At 41.5% G+C, this 23,407-nt stretch overlaps 1 protein-coding gene across 13 annotated transcripts in view; it reads left to right on the top strand.

Moving 5' to 3' along the window:
* SGK3 (serum/glucocorticoid regulated kinase family member 3) overlaps positions 1-23,407 on the top strand; it is a 173,057-nt gene that overhangs the window by 89,627 nt on the left and 60,023 nt on the right. For 12 of the 13 annotated variants that reach the window (XM_064588257.1, XM_064588262.1, XM_064588258.1 and 9 more), the window contains one exon: positions 19,543-19,759. In XM_064588257.1, coding sequence (XP_064444327.1) covers positions 19,682-19,759 — 78 coding nt within the window. In that variant the 5' untranslated portion in view covers positions 19,543-19,681. Of the gene's footprint in view, positions 1-2,771; positions 2,918-19,542; positions 19,760-23,407 lie in introns of those variants that run through there. The other variant, XM_045896455.3, reaches the window with a different exon arrangement.

Genomic DNA, 23,407 nt, shown 5'->3' with positions numbered 1-23,407 from the left:
GCAATTAAGGAAAATTTACTCTCTAAAGATGTTAGTAGTATGTAGGGCCCCTTGACATAGGCAATTTACCGTGATTTGAGGCTTTATTTCTTGGACACTAAAAACCTTTCTAGTCCCACTCTGAGAAGTGCTGTGTGATTCTTGTTTATCTTATTCTTAAAAATTTATTTGAAATTGAAGGGAAACTCTTACAATCTTATTTGCATGAAAAGAAAAGACCAGTATTTTAATTAAAGCAAAGGAGAGAGAGGGCTTACGGAAAGCTGAAAATAATCATACTAATGAATATATTCTTAAGCACTTACTATGGGTATTTCACTTGTTTTGGCAATGGGGTGACAAAAGAACGGGCTGGCTATTTTTATTTTTATGTACCTCTGTGAATCTCATAGATTTAGTCTTCAAAACAGTCTTATTTAGGGGCACCTGGGTGGCTCAGTTGTTCAGTGTCTGCCTTAGGCTTGGGTCATGATCCCAGGGTCCTGGGATCGAGTCCCGCATTGGGCTCCTTGCTCAGCGGGGAGCCTGCTTCTCCCTCTGCTGCTCCCTGAGGGACTGCTTGTGATTCTTCTCTCTCTCTGTGTCAAATAAATAAATAAAATCTTTATTTAAAAAAAGTCTTATTTAATAGTAATTTATTTTCCCTTTTCTTTTCTTCTTCTTTTTTTTTTTATATAATCTCTACATCCAACATAGGACTTGAACTTTTGAACTCAAGACCCCAACCAAGATCAGGAGTCACATGCTCTACTGATGGAGCCATTTTGAACATGATCAGCTAGTCACATCTAGCTGCCCATCAGAGCTTTGGTTAACATGAAGTAATTGGTGTTATTTCAGTGTCATATAATTTCAGATAAAAACAGAGAATCCTGGGGCTCCTGGCTGGCTAGCTCAGTCAGTGGAGCATGTGACTCTTGATCTTGGGGTTGTGAGTCCGAGCCCCATGTTGGGTATAGAGATTACTTAAAAAATAAAAATACAAATTTTTTTTAATTGAAAAAAAAATCTTGCTGTTCTAGGTAATTTGAACAGCCTAATTGTAGATGAATATATAATTTCTTTTAGGCTTTTTGAGATACTGAAAATAGCTTTTTCTTTCTTAACTGGCTGGGGCCTAGGGTTATCCAGTAAGGAGCTTACAGTTTAGTTTTGGAGATGAATATAAATAACAGAAAAAAAACAAAATGAGGTAGGCCTGCTAAGTTGCCACATTGAGTGGTACAGATCCTAAGTGTTATAGTATTTTATTGGATAGAGAGATCCCTGAGCTGAGCTATCATAATCTGAACAGGTAGCTAGGACTAAGAAATATTCTGAGCTGGGAAGCAGTGGATATAAATGTTCAGTGGCAGGAATGTCAGCTATATGTTGTGGCTACTGTACAGTGAGGAAACAGTCTGTCACAGTAGTTGGAGATTAGGTGGAAAAAATAGGTGAGGGTCAGATCTAAGAACCTGAGTTCTTTGATTTTGTACTTTATACAGAGATGGCAGCGCAAATGAGAAAGTTCATTGAAGAGACTCTGTAATGGAAAAAGCCAAGGGCCTGGTGACCAAATGTGAGGACTGAGAGGGAAGAGTCCGAGGTTTTTAGCTAGGACAAGAGTTATCATTATAGCAAATAGAAAAGTCAGAAAGGAGGGCTTGAATGAAGTGATGCCAGAGATCCCTGAAGCATTTTCTAAAAATTCCCAATTTCTCTGTGTGGCTCCTGACTGGACAGCACTTTCCCTATGGTCCTTTGCCCTTAATTGTTGAGCCTAGCAGGATGAAATTACATTTGGAAGGGCATTTAGAGGTCATGAGGTCACCTGGCCTAATCTCTTCATTTTACAGATAAGCAGATCTGGGGCTTCAGATATTGTGACTTCCCTTAGGGCCACACAGCTAGGCTGGCCTCTTGGCATTGTTTTCTGAAATTCTTCCAGCAAATGCTGCTTGTTAGTAAAGTGGGCCTTGTGTACCACCACAATTCAATTAGTGTTTGACTTGATTCCTCAAATAGTTTTTCACCTTCAAAAATCAAATAAATTAATAGTTAAAATAATTCCTTCTGAGTGGTCTGATATTTTCCTTTATCCATACATGTTGTCGCAAACCTTGTAGTACACCGTGGGCATTAATGCCAAACTCGGCCTGGGTGAAATGAGTCTGCTCTCTTGAAAAGTGCCTGAGCTATTTGAGGGGGAGAAGGAATGAGTAAGTCTGAAGTGATTCCTACTGAGACTCCTTTCCAGAATTTTTAAAATGAAAAACGAGGATGTGTGGTGGAGATCAGTAAAGGATTTGCTTCCTTTCTTTGCCCCCCTAAATCCTAGCTCCTATGACTTCTCATGCATGGAACCCTGAATTCGTGAGTCCTACCCTGCCCGAGGAGAATGAGATTAGCTAATGCGCTGAGTAAGTGAACTAAGCTGCTTTCAGAGGTCTCACCCAGTCTTACGCCTCGGCTGGAACCTGGGGAGAGCGCCTTCTCTTTCCCCTCCCCCAAGCCTCTTTCCTCATTTTCTACATGGCTGTCTGTCTCCCTTACCCCGTCCCCTCTGCCTGTGTCCCGCACCTCCTCCCTCGGGGTCACGCACCCCCACGCCCTCCCCGCTTTATTTATTTAGGGCCTCCCGGCGGCATCCAGCCGGCACCTTCACGCTGGTCCACAGTCTTCTAGCGAGCGAGGGGGCAGAGCTGAGTGAGCATAAACCCCGCCCCTAGCCTTGGGCGGAGCTAGTGGCCTAGAGGGGTCCCTTGATTGGTGTGGGCGGGGCCTGCTGCGAGGGGCGGAATCAGGAGGTCGGGCCAAGGCGGGGAGGGTGGTGGGCCCCGCTGGGGGTAGGAGGCGCGGCGCGGAGGCCCGTAGAGCGTGGCGCAGCTGTGGCGGCGTTTCCCGCTCGCTATGCGTCGGGCGAGGGTCCCCGAAGGTAAGTACGGGGAGGGGTCTGGGCGCCGCGAGAGCCAGGTGAAGGAACCCCCGCGGGCGCGTTCGAGCCAGGTGTGGTTTGGTCGGACCGGCCCCTGGGCCACTTCCGTGCGTAGTAGGAGCGTCTGGTGCGGAAGGGCGGCCCCCTGGCGTGAACCCCTAGAGGCAGGGAGACACGGGGTCCGGCTCTAGTTTTGCAGCACTTGTTCACGGCATTACCGCCGAGACAGAAAACATTTGCGTTGCTCCACACACCTCCCTAAATCTCGAGAGACCTCAGGTAGTGAGATTTTATGTTCTTTAAAATACATTTCTAGTTTGTGGTTCAGGACTGGAGGAGAAACTCGATAATGAACTTGCAGTGCAGCTTTATTTTGACTTCGCGTTATTCAGTTTGCAAGAAGAGTGCGATTGGTAATGGGACTGTTATTTAAACAGGGACACCAGGATTTACATAGGCAGTGTATTGTGGAGGTTAAGCTCTTAGGCTTTGAAGCTGGAGTGCTTGGGTTTGAATCTACTTGTTAATTGTGAAAACTTGGGCAATTTGCTTAATTTCTCTATGACTTTGTTTCTGCATATGTAAAATGAGGATAATGATAGTTCCATCTTTATAGGATTGTTATGAGGATTAAATCAGTACTTAATTCCGTCTGGCGCATAGTCCACAATAACGTTGGGTATTATGCATTTAGATGGGCATTAATCTTCAAAGCTGTCAACACCGGAAAACCTTTCCGCAGAGTTGTAGCTAGAAATGCTTGGGGATTCCTTTGGAATTTCAGAGACTGAATCCCACCAGATAAGGTCTCATTACTTTTCTCACCTACTAGAGATGTGATCCTCCACCTGGTTTCAAATCTAATCCACTCTCAAATGATACAGAAGCCTCAGAGTCTTAAAGGCTGATCTATCTAAAAGACGGATGAAAAGGCAGCACTTTCAGAGAGGGTATCCTCATTTTTAACACCAAGCTCCGGTATGCTTGTTTAAAAGAAGGTCATTATCACTTTTATACAGAACTTACAAGTTGTGTTACTTGAGATGGGTGCTTATTTGTACTATTATTGCAAAAGGACGTAAACCAGAGTACCCAAATACATAAATAAACTAAACATCATAGGAATCATAACTAGCCACATAGAATCTCAGAATTGAAAGGAATCTGAAAAATCACAACAGCTGCCCTTTACAGATAAGGATGAGGCCCCAGGATCCAGAACCAATAAAATGCATAGTTTAGGGTAGAATTCAGCTCTGCTGAACAACGAATTATAAAATCAAAGAATGATGTTACTTCTGATTTTGGTAATTGTACTGTTTTTATTTTTGACAGTTTTATGGTGCTGTGAATGGTTTTTCTCTCTGCAGCATCCTCCTTGGTAGCTTAATTGCATGATTCATAATCATTCTTCAGCACCTTTGATTTAAATCACAAGTCTCAAAAGTTGCTACATCAATGATTGCTTTGAGAACAAGATGATTGTCTCTTAAGCTTTTTACAAACATGTTCCAACAGTGCTTTGGTTTTGTTGTTTTAAAATGTAGTCCTTTTCTCCCATGTAGGGAATATAAACAGCCAGTGTAAACAAATTGACCTACTAGGCAGTTTGTTATCACTGTGTTATTGGTGAAGTTTTTTTGATCTGCTAGGATAGAGTCAGGAAGTGGAACACTGAATACTAGCCCAAGGAAATAGGACTGGGTCACCAAAGAGATACACTGCAATTGCTGCTAACTTCAAAAGCATCACGGAGTGAAACTATTTGAAAATATTGGTGTGTTAGTTGCTGACTCTTTCCTGGCTCCTTGCATGGTTCACTCCCTCACCTCTAGGTATTTGTTTAGATGTCACTATCTCAGTCAGACCCTAATTAAAAATTCCATACAACCCCACTCTTCCTATAATATGTATTTATCTCTTTATTTACTTGTTCATTATCTCTTGTCTGCCATTAGAGGGTAAGTTCCATGAGGGCTGTGGTGCTTGCCAGTTGTGTTCACTGCTGTATCCTGAGTGCCTGGAAACTGCCTGGCACCAGGTGTCAGATTTGTGCATCTGATGCAGACATTTCCAGCTAGGGCTAGTAATTACTTAAACCAATTCACTGTCATTTTGCCCTGCTCCCCCTTCGCCCCTTTTCTAATTATTTATTCTGGTTACCCAGGAATAAAACCTTGAGGCAGTATTAATGCCTCCTTCCACCTTGCACTCCACATGCAATAGCAAATCGCTATTACTTATTTCTCCAATTTTTTGCAAACCTGCCATTCTTATTGTTGCCAAACTCCTGTTTCTTTAAGCCCTCCTCCATTTCATTCCATTCTCTACACCTACAACCTTTCAAGTTCCCTTTCTGAATGCCTTTACACCCTCATCTGCAGAATGAAATCCAGAGTGAGAAGCCTGGCATTCAGAGTTCTCTACGTGATTTCAAATGCACTTTTCCAGCCTCTGTCTCCTATATGTAAGAAAAGTGATTTCCAATTTATGCTTGTGACTATGAAAATAAAATAAGGCTTTAATGATAATGCCATGTAAAAGCCAAAGGTGAGTGTTGCTTCTTGACAATTTCTGTTTTTATCGAGTGGAGTGAATGTTTTCCTGTAAGTGGGCAGGAATTCAGACAAATTGAACGAATGGCTATTCTCTGTACTGAGGACTTTTGCTGCCCTCTCTGTTTTGAGTGCTCAGCCTTCATATCCTCCCTCACCAACCCAAATACTTAGATAAGTTCAGTTGGAAGTTTTTTTTTTTTTTTTCTTCCTCTGAATTCTAGAAACTTTTCATACTTTTCTTAGAGAATTTATCACAGTCTATTTTGAATTGTAATTCTTTGGGCATTTATCTTTTCTTTTTGCTACATATTAGCTCCTGGAGGGCAAGAATCACGCACATAAAAATTCCAGTTACTTTTTTAAGGAAATATAAGACATCCACTTCTTTGTTTTTAAGTAAAAGTGAACTTAAAGTTCTTTTTTACAGGTCTTTAAATCATTAGATATTGAGCTTCAACAATCATTTCTACAATATGGACAATTAAGGAAAAAGGCAGGGGGAAATTTAGTACTACATAAAAAGATCCAAATGAAGATACTGAGATCTGGATTCATAGAAGGGAAGAGGTATAGGGAGAGCAACATACCCAACACCCACATAAATGGACACGCAGAAGTTTAAAAAGTTACACAGACTCACTCAGGAAACCATTAGGGCAAGACAGACTTCATGGAGTAACATCTGCAGCTTTGGTTTTTCTTGTGGGGAATTATTCCCAGCTTTATTTTGTTTTTGCATCTCTACGCACAAATAATACTGTCACTGCTTTGTTTTCTGAACTGGGTAAGACTGAACTTTCTCTTCCTCTTTCTGGTCTGCAGAATGTAGTTTACCTTCTTTTCCTTTATTTTTAAACTAATAAAATGTTCATACTTCTTTCTTATTTTCCTGTATGTATGGAGAAGATATATGCCAGAAGCTCTTAGTTCTTCAGAGAAAAGAGATAGAAGATACTTGAATTTATCTATTGTGAGAAGCTTCCGGCTTTAATGTTTGATACCAGCATCTAGTTTAATATATTTTGTTTCATTTCATTACCAACATATCCTTGCACATACTCCAGTTGAATGAATGCTTTTATTTTGCATGTGACTTTTTCTGATAAATTAAAATTTGTCTCTAGAACATCTATAGACATTTCTGAAATTTAATTTTCTCTCCTGTTGCCTCCCAAACCTCGACTGGGTTTTTCCCATTCTAGGACATGCATTAGCCTAACTTACTCTCTTTGTTGATTTTGAGTACTTAGAGGTGTCAACTGTATTTATTTTACCATTCCTAGGATGAAGCTGCAGTTTCTATTGGTAGGAAAGAGTTGGTAAGGAAAATAAATATAAAAGTCCTAATTTTTTACATGTTAAAACTTTAAGGTAAAAATCTGCAGATTATTTTTACTAATAAGTAGCTATTATAAGGTCAGGACTTAAAGCTAATATACTACAATTTATTTTTAAAATTTTTAAAATTTAAATTTTTAAACATCTGTTTTTTAAATTGTAGTATATTAGCTTTAAGTCCTTACCTTATATTAGCTATAAGGAGAAAACTTACTACCAATTACATATTTAAATCATACCACAATTTAAATTTCTTCTTATGTGCTAACCAGTGAAGTTTTACTGTCAGAAAAAGAATCTTGAAAGCAAATATTTGCTTTGGAGTACAGTTTCCTTTATCACACTGTATAAGCAGCTTTGTTTACCCTGAGTTCTCCTTGTTTTCAAAAGCCTTAGTTAAGGGTACATATCAGATAGGATCATTCATACAAATAATAAAAGATGGGGTGCAGACTAATTACACATTTCTAGCACATGATAAACACTATGCAAGTATCTGTTAAATAAATCTATATTTTTCAGGATTTTGTTAAGAGTACTGTAGCATACTAATATGTTTAATAATGGAATTAATCTAGTAAAGGGAGAAATTGATGATTCAGGAGACATTAACGAATGATGAGCCCTTGGTTACTTCGAAAATCTCGCACACTTTGACAAATGGCAATTTTTACGTGCCTCTCTCCACCTGTTTGTTGAAAGAATAAATGAAATGTGTACCCTAGGTACATGACAGTACATAAGTCACAATTTCTACACTCTAGTCAGGGAGGTTTTCAATATACAAGATGTAATCTTAGATGATTATAAATGCTAAAATGGAAAAAAACCAGGATGACGACAGATTACTGTGGGGAAGGAGCACTGTAGTTAGGTGGTCCCAAAGGCTTGCACAAGGGCCTCAGTGTGAGGAGCTGATGGGAGAGCATGCTAGGCAGAGGGGACATAGGTATAAGAGATGAGATGGGAGAGTGCTCAGTGTGTGTGAGAAGTAGGAACGGGGCTGTTCCCACAGGAGTCTAGTGAGTAGGGTGGTGGGAGGCACTGGTGGGATGCAGCTGGAGAGATTGGAAAAGGTTAGGGCATGTGGGTGCTTGTAGGCTATTAGCAATAATTCAGGGTTTGGATTTTATTCTAAGGGCAGTGGGAAGCAATGGAAAGAATTTAAGCAATGGGGTGAAATTATCAGATTTATAGTGATGAAGAAAATGATCCTGGTTACTGCAGGAATAATGGATTGCGGGGAGTTAGAGTGGAAGGTTCTCTAAAGAGACTGTGAAATGTGATGGTGATTTTTCTTTGTGGGGGTTCTTTGGCAGTTGCTTTTGTTTTTGGTTCCTTCTCACTTCTCCCAGTCTTCCCAGCCAGAGAGCCAGAGCAAGGCTTCATAGGACCTGCAGTATTTTACCACTGCTAATTCTGTGTGAAATTCCATGTTCATTTTTCTCATGCCTCATATAATCATCCATCAACCCATGACTCTGCCAGTGATCACAGTCCTCCAGGAATCATCCTTGAAACTGTTCTGTGTTCCCATCTTCCTGGAACATACGCTGGGAGTGTGCCTTCCAGTGGAAAAGCTTGGGAAGCCAGGAAGAGGGCAGGTGTTCTGGTTATGGGGAACCCAAGACAGAGACCTTAGGAGGCTGAGAAGGATAGAGCAGAGCATTGCAGCTGCAGTGAACATCCCTACCCTGTTGGTTCTGGAACCAGTGGAGGGACATGTTACCAGTTGGACTCAGTTGAGGATCTTCTTCCTTATCCTGGCAGCTTTGAGTCTAGTATTGGAAAACAGAGGATTGTCTGTTGTTACTTCTACCTCCTCACTCAGTCCTTTCCTTAAATATCTGTATTAAATGGAGCCAGTTTCAGAGAACCGGCAGACTCATGTAACTTTTATCAAGGTTTTTGGATACTGCTGTCAGATTGTTGGGTGCAGACCATTCTTCTATATTGTGTCCCAACATTGAATATCTTACACATATTTTATTTATTTATTTTTTTAGAAAGTGGTTTCTTTTCTCTTTTTTTTAGGATTTTATTTATTTGATAGAGAGAGACACAGTGAGAGAGGGAACACAAGCAGGGTAGGTGGGAGAGGGAGAAGCAGGCTTCCTGCGGAGCAGGGAGCCCGATGCAGGCTCGATCCCAGGACCCTGGGATCATGACCTGAGCCGAAGGCAGATGCTTAACGACTGAGCCACGCAGGCGCCCTGCACATATTTTATTTCTAATTCTTAATACCACTTTTCTTTATCAAGAATCAGGATAAATAAAAGGTACCTCAAATAAGAGATACGATAAACCTTGGAAAAACTAGGACTGCTTTGTGATTACAGAATGAGGGAAAAATCAAACAGGGGCGTGGGGTGGGAATTAGAGGAAGGATATATTAGTAAGGAAGGAAAACAGGAAAAGTTGTAACTGATTCATCCTGTGATATTTGTAGGGGAGGTTACTATGTATCTTCCATTTTCAGATCCTGTTAGATTTTTAATCTGTTGTGCAGTGAATTTAATTTACAGATGTGACAAAGATGTGCTTTGTTTCTATCGGATGTGTTTGGAGCTAGTATTCTGAAACGTGGAAATAAACAGATACAGATTATATACTATTACAGTAGGCTTTCAGTAAAGTAACTAGTCAGTTTGAAGAATTTCCTAAGGTGCTTTTAATGTAGTTTAAAATGAAACCCAACTCTCTTGGCCTGTGCTCGGGAATAATTCCTGCCCCCTTCCCCATGCCCATTCCTTTTCATATTCTCTGGGTCAGTCCCCATTTTCCAAACCAGTTCCTATGCCATACCCTAGGTCTGTACGGGGATTTTATTTTGTCTCTTCCTTTGTCAGTTCCCTCCTTTAGGACCATTGTTTCCAAACATCCAGCACCAACACTCCTGCCCCCCTTAACTGATGTTAGCTATATGGAATTGAAATAAAAACCTTAATTTTAAAAAGGCCTTAATCAGTGCCTATTTTAAGCAGTATTTGTCAACAAAATTGTAACATAACATGAATTTGGACAGTTTTCTGTCATGGTATTTCATCCATATTTCCTACTTTTTATAGCCCCGAAATAAAAAAAAAATAAATCTGTTAATGATTTTTTAAAACTCCCCCCCCCCCCCATGGTAGCATCCTTTCGTGTGTCCTTCTTATTTCATAATTTAGCCTTTGATTGTCCTTGTGATGGGGCCAGTACTCGGGGCCTATCCTGTACCATTGACATAAGATGTTTTATGAAGCTGGGCCACTCCTCGTACAGTGCTACACAAACTGACCCCTCCTGGTGGCAGAATCAGAACGCTGCTTTTCCTGTGCATGGCCTTTTTTCTATAACCTGATAGCTAATGGATGCTTGGTGTTCTCCCCTCTTCAACCTGTATCTCCAAAGGTGATTCAGAAGAAGGGGATGCAAGCAGTAGTACTATAAGGAATTCAGAGACAGTGTGTGCACATCAGGCTCTCAGGTCAGAGCTGTGATCACCATACGGTGCTACCACCCAAAGCTGTGTGCGAATGTGGACCTTGTAGCCTAGGTTTGTTCATCTGCAAAATGCAGATAAAGATACTTGATGAGTCTCTATGAGGAACAAGTGATATGTTAGATGTAAGGCACGCTTCAGATAGTGCCTAGCATTAGTACTTAGTAAATACTAGTTTCTTAACCTCAACAGTATTGACATCTTGGGCTAGATAACTTTCTGTTGTAGTGGCTGTCCTGTACGTTGTAGGATGTTTAGCATCATCCTTGACATGTAGCCACTTAGCAACCCCCTCAAGTTGTGACAACCAAAAAATCCCCAGACATTGCCCACTGTTCCCCTGATGAGAACCACTACATATAAATACAGTATTTACTAGCTGTTAGTCTACCTTTGCAAACCACTTTCCCCCTAAAGTCTGGCTGGTCCCTGAAAGTTCTATTCTCATCTAACCCACTTCTTTTTGTCAATTTGGACTTGTCTGAGTTGATTCACTGGATGAATGTCAAGGTTAGTTCTTTTATTCTGGGTTAGTATCTGAACTTAGTCTCATTAGAGCTACAAGACCCACCCCTAGGTGAGCCAGCTGCCCCTGGAAACCAGTCTCCAAGACTATATTGTGACTCGCCAACAGAGTGAAGGCAGATTCTTTTACCATTCTTCTTCTTCTTTTTAAATTTTATATATTGTTTATTTGAGAGAGAGAGACACAGCAAGAGAGGGAACACAAGTAGGGGGAGTGGGAGAGGGAGAAGAAGACTCCCCGCTGAGCAGGGAGCCCGATGTGGGGCTCGATCCCAGGACCCTGGGATCATGACCTGAGCCGAAGGCAGACACTTAACGACTGAGCCACCCAGGCGCCCCTCTTTTTTTTTTTTTTTTTTAAGATTTTTTCTCTTTTTGGTAATCTCTACACCCAACATGGGGCTCGAACTCAAGACCCTGAGCTCAAGAGTTGCATGCTCCACTGACCGAGCCAGCCAGGTGCCCCCCACCCCACCACTCTTCTTTTGAAAAGCCTAACTTACCTATGAACCTCCCCCAAAATTCTAAGTTTTATTCCCACATGAACAACATAGCTTTTTTCTATTTGTTTTTAGTTGTGGGGTTCTTATATCAGTCCTCTTCTCTCTGTTTTATTTCCCTGCTTGGCCATAAGATGATTTTGCAGAATTTTAATTGCTTCAGTTTCACAGAATAAACACAGATTAAATTTATAGTAATAGCAGGGTTGCTTTTTCGTAGTTTCAGTCCTGACTACTTAAGAATAAATTTATGAGGGGCACCTGGGTGGCTCAGTCGTTAAGCATCTGCCTTTGGCTCAGGTCGTGATCTCAGGGTTCTGGGATCGAGCCCTGCGTTGGGCTCCCTGCTCTGCGGGAAGCCTGCTTCTCCCTCTCCCACTCCCCCTGCTTGTGTTCCCTCTCTCGCTGTGTCTCTCTGTTAAATAAATAAATAATATCTTTTTTTTTTTTTTTAAATTTATGAGCCTTCATTGATTTCCAAAGGACTCTTTAGAGTGTATATATGTTGTAGAGGCAGTGGTATAACAGGTACAAGTCCTGAAGTCAGACTACCTGGGTTCAAATCCCGATGCCACTACATGGAGCAGATTACTTCTCCTTTTATGCTTCAGTTTCTCCTTGGTTAAACCTGTCAGTAAGGCTTCAGCGAGGAGCCACAGTCTGGCTTATAATAAGCTTAGCCACTAAATATTAAATATTGTTAGGTTTCTGGACTGATTTAGTTTGAAGGAAGGGATGATCTTATTTAAAGTGAGACAGTGTGGAATAGCAAACAAATACATATAGATTTTGGAGGTGGTCAAATCTGGACTTAAATCCTAGCCCATTAACTGGATAGTAGCTTGGACAAGTGATTTCTTTCTTTAATTTATTATTATTATTATTATTATTATTATTATTAGGGGGCAAGTGATTTAATCTCGTTGTTTTTCTCCAAGCAGCATCCTCATTTCCAACACAAGATTTTAGCACCCTTTTTTCAGAGAAAATTGAAGCAGACAAGTGTGATCTCTTTCAAACTTCTCCCATATCTGCCTGGCTTTATTTTTATTTTTACTTATTTATTAATTTTTTGCCTGGCTTTATTTTTAGTTAGGCTGAGAATATATGACAGTCTTCATCTGTGCCCTCGTGGTGTACCATGCACACATGTAACATCACACTTAGTGAACTATTGAAATTTTTATATTGCTTATCTCTGTGCCCTCATGGTGTACCATGCATACATGTAACATCAGTTAGTGAACTATTGAAATTTTTATATTGCTTATCATTCTTACCCATGAGATAAGTTCTTTGCAGGTAGGATTTTTTTCTTATTTCTCTTCCTTTGTCTTTCTATTGCTTAATGCATAATGAATGCTTAATGAGTATTTGTTGAACAAAGGAATAAAAAGTAATTTGAAACAAATTGCTATGTATTAGATCCAATTTATTGACTACTTATACAGAGCTAGGTCTTTTACTTATCTCAGATGCTTAAACAACCATATGAAGTAGGTGTTGCTAGCCTCATTTTCCAGATTAGGAAACTAGGACTCAGATAATTTAATCTTGTCCAAGGACTGAGGTGGAAAATTATAGCATATTGTCCCCGTTGGAGTTGTAGTCACAGGACGGAAGATCATCTCTCAGGAGTTTTTGGCCTTAGAGGGAGAAACACAGTAGCTACCAAACTGCAGCCTGCTTAGGAGGGAGCAAGATGACAAATACATGTTGTATTTGCTTTTTCCCACCCCACATCATGCCAGAGGGATGAAATCAACCAGCAGCTAAAGGGCAAGGGAGCCTAAAGGGTGCAGGCTATAGAGGTCAGCATCCCAGGGCGTGGAGCAGGGTGGAGATGGATCTGAAAAGACATAGAGGATATCCAGCAGAGTCCTCCCCTTCCTGTCCCATAGCGTTCCCTCTCACACTTTGGGCATAACACTTAGGTTCCTAACTCGGGGGAAACACAGTCAGCCATCGACACTCACTGTATTTGGTGTGTTCATACTCCCACCCAGAACCAATGCCAGTGTTCAGAGAAGGCAACAGAGAAGAGAACTAAAATAAAACAAAACTGGTATAGTCTTGGCATCTGTAGCTAGTCTTTTGCCTCAAGTTGATCACTAGTACCTATTTTATGTTCCCCTCCCCTTTCCAGCACCTTAGCTTGTCAAAGTTGTTTACTGGTGGAGGACCCCAAACTTTCATTCCCACAGGATCCAAGTCTGTAGTAGTCCCATCTTTATTGAGTTGCCAGTTTCCCATTGACCAGTACTGTTGGACATGCCCCCACTGAATCTCCTCAATTCAGACATAATTTTCCTCCCCACGCTGTATAATGACATCCAAGTTTCCTCTTGGAAATCCAGATCAGTCACTTTACTGGGACAGGGACCACTCTCTTATTAGGGTGGATGGTGTGATAAACCACACATGGCTAGGGGATAGGCTTAGCTTTCAGTTGAACAGGACTGTTCCTTGGTGAAAGCATTCATCCACCAAACCTGAGGTTATCTTGAGAAGGAAAGGGGTAGAGTGTCGTGTTAAATCACAGGTTCTGGAATGAGACATCAATTCAAGTTCTAATTCCACCAACTACTTGCTCCAGTGACTTCAGGCAGTTACCTAGCCTGATTCGGTGTCTGTTTGCTCCCATGTTAAAGGAGAGTGACAATAGTATCTTCTAGGGTTACTGTGAAGATTAAATATCAGCCCAGTGCCTGGCACACAGTAATAATAATCATCACTACTGGTACATTATGAAGTTTAAAGTACAAGTTTGTAAAACAATATGTTCCATCATTTTAACACACAAGCACACATATACTCATAATACAGACATATTCTCACACCCATATATGTTTATAGACATACAGAAAAAAATGAAACATGCAAAAAATATTGACCGTACATGTCTGTTGTGTGCTAAGAAGATGGATATTTTTCTATATGCCTTTCTATATGCCTTTAATTTTATGATTATTATTTTTGCATTCAAGTGGCAAAAGTTACTCAATGAATTTTATGAATAATTTAAAAGTGACTCAAGAAGGTAATTGAGCCAAATTTCATCATAAAAACATAGTTTTTAGCCTAGGGTTAGTCAGTCCTTGTTGATGAAATCAGGGAGAATACCACTCTTCAGCCAGTTCAGTCTTTTTGAGAACTGAGGGTGCACTGAGTCAGGGACTATTGCAGTTCTGATACTAGGTTTATATTATTGATAATGGGTCTCCATGTCAACAAAATGAAATGTATTGTCAGGGAGCCATGCAAACACAGACATTTCCCAAAGATTGAACATGAGTACTCCAGAAACTGAGTGACACTGATAGGACAGATACTTGATCATTCAGGAACCTTCCATGTTTAAGCATCAAAAGCAAACAAAGAGGGGGTCTGGGTGGCTCAGATGGTTGAGCGTCTGCTTTCGGCTCAGGTTGTGATCTCCAGGTCCTGGATCAAGCTCCATGTCCCGTTCCCGGCTCAGTGGGGAGTCTGCTTCTCCCTCACCTTTTGCCTCTCCCTCTGCTTGTGCTCTCTCTGTCTCTGTCTCTCTCTCTCAAATGAATAAATACAATCTTAAAAAAAAAGGCAAGCAAAGGAGCGTAAGCCATGATTCATAGCACCAAATTGAGTGAATTGCTTCCGAAAGAGTGATTTCATTTTCTCAAATATTTCTGCACTTCTTCGGAATTTCTGATCCCATGAAGTTCAGGCCTGGTCACAATGGAAAATAAGTCCAGCTTCTCTTTGAGATCTAATAGATTCTCTCAGGATGCTCATGAATTTCCAGAAGTCTTAGGTTTGAGTTTGGTAAATATCTTCAGCAACTTTCTGCCACTCAGTCGTCTAACCAGTTAAGATAATCTTAACTTTCACACCCAACTTCCGCTCCTTCCAAGTAACCCATAAATTGTCAAAGGTATTAGAACAAAGAAATACTGCGTTGTCTACTTTGTCATGGGTCCATTGAGCAAGCAATGGGTGATTGGGAAAAAGCCTGACTGACATCCATAGGACCGGTCATCTTGACCACCTGATTATTGACAGCCTCTCTACAGTGAGCTTTTATGTAGGACACAAATATTTTTTACATTCTGTGCTGTGTTGAAAAGTTCATCCACATACATCTGCAAGCCTCTCCTCGTTTTTAAACTTTTAAAAATTTTTATTTAAAAGATGAAAGAACAACATATGGGAATATACTCTCCCCTTTAAGACTTTATTTATTTATTTGACAGAGACACAGCGAGAGAGGGAACCCAAGCAGCGAAGGAGGGAACACAAGCAGCGAGAGAGGGAACACAAGCAGGGGGAGGGAGAGGGAGAAGCAGGCCCCCCGCGGAGCAGGGAGCCTGATGCAGGGCTCGATCCCAGGACCCTGGGATCATGACCTGAGCCGAAGGCAGACGCTTAACGACTGAGCCACCTAGGCACCCCTACTCTCCCCTTTAAAAAACAATTTGAATCTTGTTCTTTCCAGCTCTTTTACCAGTGAGCCATCTATTAGCCATTGGCCACAAGTCAGCATAGGTATATACCTGGGGCATGCATTTCTCCTGACACCACATATACCGCTCAGAATTGTGCCCAGTGGGAAGAGTTCCCTTCACCACTCTTTCAGGACCATCCTTGAATAGGGCTGCATTGTCTCATTTCTGGTTGGGGCTAGCATGCCATGCATGTCCATTCATAAGCGGGCAGGTCTTTTCCCTCCTCTGCTGACTGGTCGTAGGGTGCTCCCCGCGAGTGTGTGGTGAGAGAGCTCACGAGGAAGATGCTGCCAGTACCAGGTATTCCTGCAGTTTCCTTGTGCATTCCAGACCTGCTCAGGCCCAGTCTTGCTTTTAACATACCAAGTGGAATGCTTTTGTACAGTCCAGTTTTATGATTCAGTAGGTCCGATAATATTGTTCATGACTGGGCTGTTCTTATTATATAGTCTCTTGGTTTCCCATGGGCAGGTATATAATCTTTACGTGAGCTTGGTAGCAAGCCAGGAACCAAATGGATAAAACTTACTGACAGTACCCTAAGGAGTCTGTAACTCTTATTCTTGATGCTTGTCAGAGGCTCCTTCCCCCATCCCTGTCTGCCATGTCATTTGTAGTACTGGTGGGTATGCTAAGGCATAGCCCCAAGAGTTAGGGCAGCTTTTATTGCTGAAGAACCTTCTCTTGAATCAGGCCCCCGTAAAAACTGGCAGCCTCATAGGTTACCCAGTATATAAGTCAGAGCAGCACATCCTAATATGAAGCTCACCAGTTGTGTTACGTCTTTCTTAGTGGACATAGTGCCAGGAGTAGCAATTTTACTTTAGATGGGAGAGTTCCTGCCTCAGACCTCTGGAACCATAGAAACCATCAGTGTGATAGATCCCTGAACTTCCGTGGGTTTTATCCTCTATCCTCTGGCTTGTACATGTGTCTTACAGAGGCCTCCTGAGTGCTTGCTACTTCTTGTTCACCAGATCCAGTTAACATAATGTCATCAGCGTGATGGACCAGTGTGGTGATCTGTAGGATATTGAGATAATCGAGTCCTTCCAGACTATATTACGGCAGTGCAGAAATAGCCTTTAGGTAAAACACTGAAGGTGCACTGCTATTTCTGGCACTTGGTGGGAAATTGCATTGTATTGTTCTTACTGATGATAGAAAAGAAAGCATTTGCCAGGTCAGTAGTTATCTACCAGATATCAGAGGTTATGCTCATTTTCTCCAGCAAGAAGTATCACATTTAGAAGTATAGCCATGATTGGCCTGACCATCTGTTGTTATGTTCCAAGATCTTTCTGGCTTTGGTCCAAGTAAACAGGCAAGTTAAAAAAGGAGATATAATAGGAATCAATGCCTCTGTATCCTTCAGTGTTTTTGATAGTAGTACTGACTTCTGAGCTTCTCCCATGGATGTGGTACAGCTTCTGGTTTACTTTCATAGGCGGAGAGGGGAAGAGTTCCAAGCGTTTCTTCATGGCCCTTTCTTCCATATGGCCATAGGACAGGGAACCAGTGTGGGGGCTTGGCCACTTACTAAGTATATCCATTTTCACAAAAATTTTAGGACTAGGGAAATAACCAAAGGATGGGCCTATGGTCCCATGGTACCTACCATGAGATACCAGGGTTGACTTCATCACTCATTTCTTTTCTGGAATGAGATAGGTGCTCTGACTGGTGGGCCATGTTTTGGGTCTTTGGGGATAAGTGTCAGTTTAGACGTAGTAGCTAGTAACCCTTGGAAGGACTGTACATTTCTCTTTACCCAGTGAGCAGTCACCCTTTTGAATGGCTGCAGGTCTTTCTCAGGGAAGGTCTGGAGAAAGATTGTTAGGATACACTTGTGGCCATGTATAGGATCACAGTAATCTCATATTTAGTCCACCTTGGCCTAATATCTTTTGAATGTACTCCCATATATGCTCCTCAGACTCCTGCTGGTAAAAATTTCTGAGATTCTGCAGATTTTTCAGTATAAAGGCAGTCTTTTCCCAGAGTTGGCTTTGAACTTCTTCCTGGGTTCTTGTGGGAGCTAACTCTCATTGGGGTGCAATGAGGGGTGATAGGAATAGGTAGTGAGGAGACTTGGCATCCTCCTAAGTGCTGGGCTCTATACTTACTGCCCACTATACATGTCCCCTGAGTACCTTGTATGAAACAACTTATCCTACTTCCCAGCTCTTCCCCCCCCTTGTCTATTCCTGATGCCACTTAATATCAAACCTTATTGTCCCTTCCAAAGGGAAGACCTGAGACATGATGTTCTCCTCTAGTTCTGCTCCTGTGGACCGTGCACAGTAAGGCACAAACAAGCTCTACATAATACAGTACCAGCAGGGCCCACCACCCTCTGGGTCCCACATTCTCAACGGATAGGTGTGGAAAGTGTAGCACTGTAACTTTCACCCTCTTGTCACTTCTGCTACGGTTGGAGAATGGGCTGATGTGGGTCTGCAACTCCTGGGCAGGGTTAATCTGCCTTAGAAGAGCTAAGGGTCCACCTGCTCTGATTCTGTGGCAATAGAGCGATGGAACTGTGGGGCAAGAGTTTGATCAGGTGGCTGTCCTGGTCTAATGGGCGAGCTGAAGAATCGAGCTGCTTTAATGGGGCACTCTGAGCTTAGGATGGGGCCGGTGACTTGTCTATGTTTTCTGACAACTAATTCAACTACATATAAATCCTTCTAAACTGCATTTCCAGCATCAAATCCAGCAAAGTGGGTTTTGAATCATCTCAAAGGAAGCACCCTTATAATCAGTTAAAATTCACCATACTCAATGCCTATTGATAGATTTTCAAAATCATTACTTCAGTATAATTTATTTACAATTTTTAGATCTGTCAGAGTGACTTCTTAAAATCAGTCACCAGGGAAACTGGCAAACTATTTAAAGGGTATTATTTGGTATCAGTGGAGAGTATGAGCTGCCGTGTAGCAAAAGTGACATCAGTTTGACATCTCGAGTCCTTTGTCCTTGGGTGGAATGATAATATTAACATAATTGTATTTATTCTATATGAAGTTTGTAATATCTCTGACCAGCGGCCCAGTGCATAAGAATTATCCACAGTTGTAAAAATGCAGCATAGCACAGTGGTTAAGAGTCAAGACTGGAGCTACACAGCCTGGGTTCACATCCTAGATGGGCAATTTATTTAATGTCTCCACGTCTCAGTTGCCTCACATGTAAAACAGGAGTAAATAGTTACTATATAGGATCCTAATCTGAAGCAAGCTTCACCTGCTCATCTTGATGTAAGAAGCCTGAAAAACACACTTTGGGGGTGCCTGGCCGGCTCAGTTGGAAGAGCATGTTGACTCTTAATCTCAGGGCCGTGAGTTCGAGCCCCACCTTGGGTGTAGAGATTACTTAAATAAATACACTTAAAAAAAAATAAAATAAAATGGAAAGCACACTTTGAAAAACCCTGCTTGAAATCTAACAAAATAGAGCCGTTTTAGGTGCAAGTTGCCCTCAGTCCACCTGAACTGTGGCTCCTAGAATGTCTTAGTGGTAAGGAAGGCTGGTAGGATGCACGTGTTTGACTGTGGTTTAGCTGTTGATGGGGCATAAGAGAAACTGTATCTCTAACCTGGGCTGTGACTTACGATCAAATGTAAATTCCTACCAGAATAAGCATGAAATTGGTCCTGTGAATAATGACAAATCATTGTATTTTTAAATGATTTTGCTAATCTATGTTTTTTTTTTCCCCCTGTTGATTAAGGTTGCATGATGGAATATGAATGTTACCTCAAGAGGTTTTATGTTTTGGATTAGCTAACTGTGTTTATCCTCTGCTGACTATTTCTTCGGACTCATTTTTTGGTGTCCTTTTGAGGCAATAAACTCAAAGGGATTATAACATGGACTACAAGGAAAGCTGCCCAAGTGTAAGCATTCCCAGCTCCGATGAACACAGAGAGAAAAAGAAGAGGTTTACTGTAAGTATGTAATATAAAGCATATGGAGAAAAAATGAATATAGAGAATATTTCCATTTTTTTCTTTTTTTTTTTAAGAGTTTATTTATTTGACAGAGAGAGAAGGGGAGCAGAGGGAGAAGCAGGCTTCCTGCTGAGCAGGGAGCCCGATGCAGGGCTCGATCCCAGGACCCTGGCATCATGACCTGAGCCGAGGGCAGACGCTTAACGACTAAGCCACCCAGGTGCCCCGAGAATATTTCCATTTCTTCTTTTGTTCTTCCTTAACCTAGAAACATCCTCCCCATGTTTCCACATATCCAGATCTTACTTACCCTTCAAATGATATATCCTCCACAGTCTTCCCTTTGTACTATAACTATAACAGGTGCATCCCATAACAGATGACTTTCAACTCAGAGTTCATGTCACATGGGAAAACTGAGGAGTTAAACTAAACCCTTTGGTCTGACCACTCCAGTCTCTTTTCTTTTTCTTTTTTTTAAGATTTTACTTATTTATTTGTCAGAGAGAGAACAAGCAGGGGGAGTGGCAGAGGGAGAAGCAGGCTCCCTGGGGAGCAAGGAGCCTGACGCGGGGCTCGATCCCAGGACCCCGGGATCATGACCTGAGCTGAAGGCAGATGCTTAACCGACTGAGCCACCCAGGCGTTTTTTTTGTTGTTGTTTTTTAAGATTTTATTTATTTATTTGTCAGAGAGAGATCTAGTCTCCTTTCTTAACTAGGTGGGGCTGGAGCCCCCAGTGACACTTTTCTCCCAAAGTCGCAGACAAGGAACTGGAAATAGCTTCTGTCCTCTCCTCGGTTCTCCCTTTCTTAATAAATGTACCTCCATACCCTGTACCAAAGCCCAGAGGAGAGGCTGCAGTGTGTGTCTGGCCATTTGCCTCTGCTCGGTGTCTGTTACAGCGGTATCTTATGCATTGTTCATTTATTCCGCAATCTTATAAGCAAGTCCTAGAAACATCACATTGATGGTAAATAAGAGGTCAGTATACCTCAGTAAAATAGTGGAGTGTGTGAAAGTTTTTTTTCCTTCCCTCTCCTATTTTTTTTTTTAAATCCTTGAGCATTCTCTCCTTTAAGGGCATAACCTCCTGCCAAGTTTGATGGAAGTTCATATATAGCAAATATAGGCAGTGGGTTATCTCAGTGTCCATTTACTTTTCATGGTAGAGGTATTTTCATGCCTTCTGTGACAGGTTCAGGGAAGCCTGTAGCATCACTCTTACCCACCTGTTCCCAGAGCTGTCCCTTGCATTCTTGGAGGCCTCCTCCAGATCACTTTGTTCATTTCCTTGCTTCAGATTATCAAATGTTGCCCTTGTAGAGAGGCTTTTTCTGACCACCCTATATAAAATAGCACCTTCACACCCCACCCTAACCCTTTCATTCTCTGTCCTGCTTAATTTTTTTTAGTTAACCACCTAGTTAAGAAAGGAGACTGGATCTCTCTCTTGAGATCTAAGATGATCTCAGTCTCACAACTCTGAGATCATGACCTGAGCCGAAATCAAGAGTCGGATGCTTAACCAACTGAGCCACCCAGGCGTACCATTCCCTTTTTTTCATGTAGGCTCCACACCCAGCATGGAGTCCAGTGCAGGGCTTGAACTCACAATCCTGAGATCAAGACCTGAGCTGAGATCAAAAGTCAGACGCTTACCTGACTGAGCCACCCAGGTACCTCTACCCTATTTAATTTTTTAATAGCAGTTATCACTACCTGACACATTTTGTGCTTATTTATAACTAGACTAGACTAGAATGCGAGATCCTTTGAAATAAGAACTTCCCTCACTGTTGCTTTATCAGTACCCAGAACAGAGATGGATATTTAGAAAGTATTTGTTGAATTGATGTTGAATGAAAAGTAGTACTAAGTTCACATGTTAGTTGCTGACCACTACAGGGCAGTCCTCAAGAACCTCAGTTCTAGGCAACACAGATAGACCCTACCTCACCCAACACAGACTCTGTGTCGAGCCTCAGTGGGTCCCAGATGCCTGTGTCCTACTTGGGAACAAAAACAGACATTGTGTTATTTGCTATCTGTAATATTTTTATACTCTAGTTCTCGTGTCTTTTATATAGCTCCATACTGTGAAGCTTCTAACAGAGAAATGCATTACCTTCTAGGATGTCTTAACTTAAACCAAGTCTAAATTATACTTTCATTTATCCATTCAACAAATTGTCATTGAGTTTGTGTGTCATGCTAGGTGCTGTTCTAGGCACTGGGGATATGGTAGGTAGCAAGCATGATACGGCCCTTGCTCTCAAGCATCTTAAATTCTGGTGGGACAAGACAGGCAATAAGGAAATATTTTTTTAAAAAAAAACAAACAGTTTTATATTATAATAAGTATTGTACTGCTTTCTGTGAATTCTTGTGCTTCTTTTGCAAATGAAAGTGTTTTTTAAAATTTGAAGAGTTTGTGGTTACTTGTTGGTGTTTTATTAGAACTTAATAGGCCCTTGTTCAGGGTGCCTGGGTGGCTCAGTCGGTTAAGCATCTGCCTTTGGCTCAGGTCACGATCCTGGGGTCTTGGGATAGAGCCCTGAGTCAGGCTTTCTCTGCTTTGTCTCTCTTTCACATAAATAAATAAAATAAAATCTTGAAAAAAAAATAGGTCCTTGTTCGTAAGTCATACTGCTGATTGGTAACTTCATGGGGCTTTATCTGAAGCAGAGCTGCTTCAGCCTGGAACCTATTTGTGGCTTCTAGTCTTGGCTGTCCTTTGGTAACCATGGGAAGCTACCTTACCACACTAGGAAGCCAGCATAACTAATTCAAGTGGCTTGCAGTCATCTAAACCTAAGTTTCTGATTCTTTGGTAGCAGTTCTGCTTCCAGTCCTATCTGATCTTGAATGCTCTGAGTTAAATCTGTAATCTAGTCTTAGAAACAGTGTAGCTTTGCTGGCCCCTTGACCAGGTTCTTTATCCTCTACTTCCGCATTCTCTCTTTGTGAGCAGTATCATGTTACAGACAAATCTGGTATCTTACATCCAGTAGCTTCCTCTTTGACAACTTGATGCCTTTTTAGTTAAGACCAGAAGAGCCATGTTACCACCCACCATCCCAGCTCATGTAGGGTGCCTGGGTGCTCTTTTTCTCTCACTCTAAGTAATTCATCACTTAACTCAGGTGATTGATACCAAGGACTTTGTTTCACGTTCCAGGTGAGACCTTATCCTCTCTCACACAGAGGAACGTGGCTTTGCATGCTGGGACCCTTCTCACTGTGCGCTTATTAACGTGACCATATCTTACAAAGTGCTACAGAATTCATGTTTTAATCACATAGAGTATCAGAGAGGTACTCTCCTCACATATTATCTAACTATGAACTTGTGAGTGTAGCTTTCAGTCTTTTATGGGAAAGGATAGTTTATACATATTTGTATACCCATGTTCTAAAATAAACCTGGTTTACTCTGAGTTGTCTAATAGACAATGGACAACTGTATTGTAAACCCCAAAGTAATTCCTATCTCTATAATTCATAACCCAAGTCATACATCAGTGAGCTTTTCCTCAAATGCATGGATTCTTGTTATTTTTCTCTTTAGAAATGACACATAGGGCTCCTGGGTGGCGCAGTTGGTTAAGTGTCCGACTCTTGGTTTTGGCTCAGGTCATGAAC

Source organism: Mirounga angustirostris, unplaced genomic scaffold (assembly GCF_029215605.1).
Source record: "Mirounga angustirostris isolate CCGP_5_RB_7025 unplaced genomic scaffold, mMirAng1.0.hap1 SCAF_4, whole genome shotgun sequence".
NCBI lineage: Eukaryota > Metazoa > Chordata > Mammalia > Carnivora > Phocidae > Mirounga > Mirounga angustirostris.
Note: the sequence above shows the minus strand (reverse complement) of the source record. Positions and strands in the feature narration are given on the sequence as shown.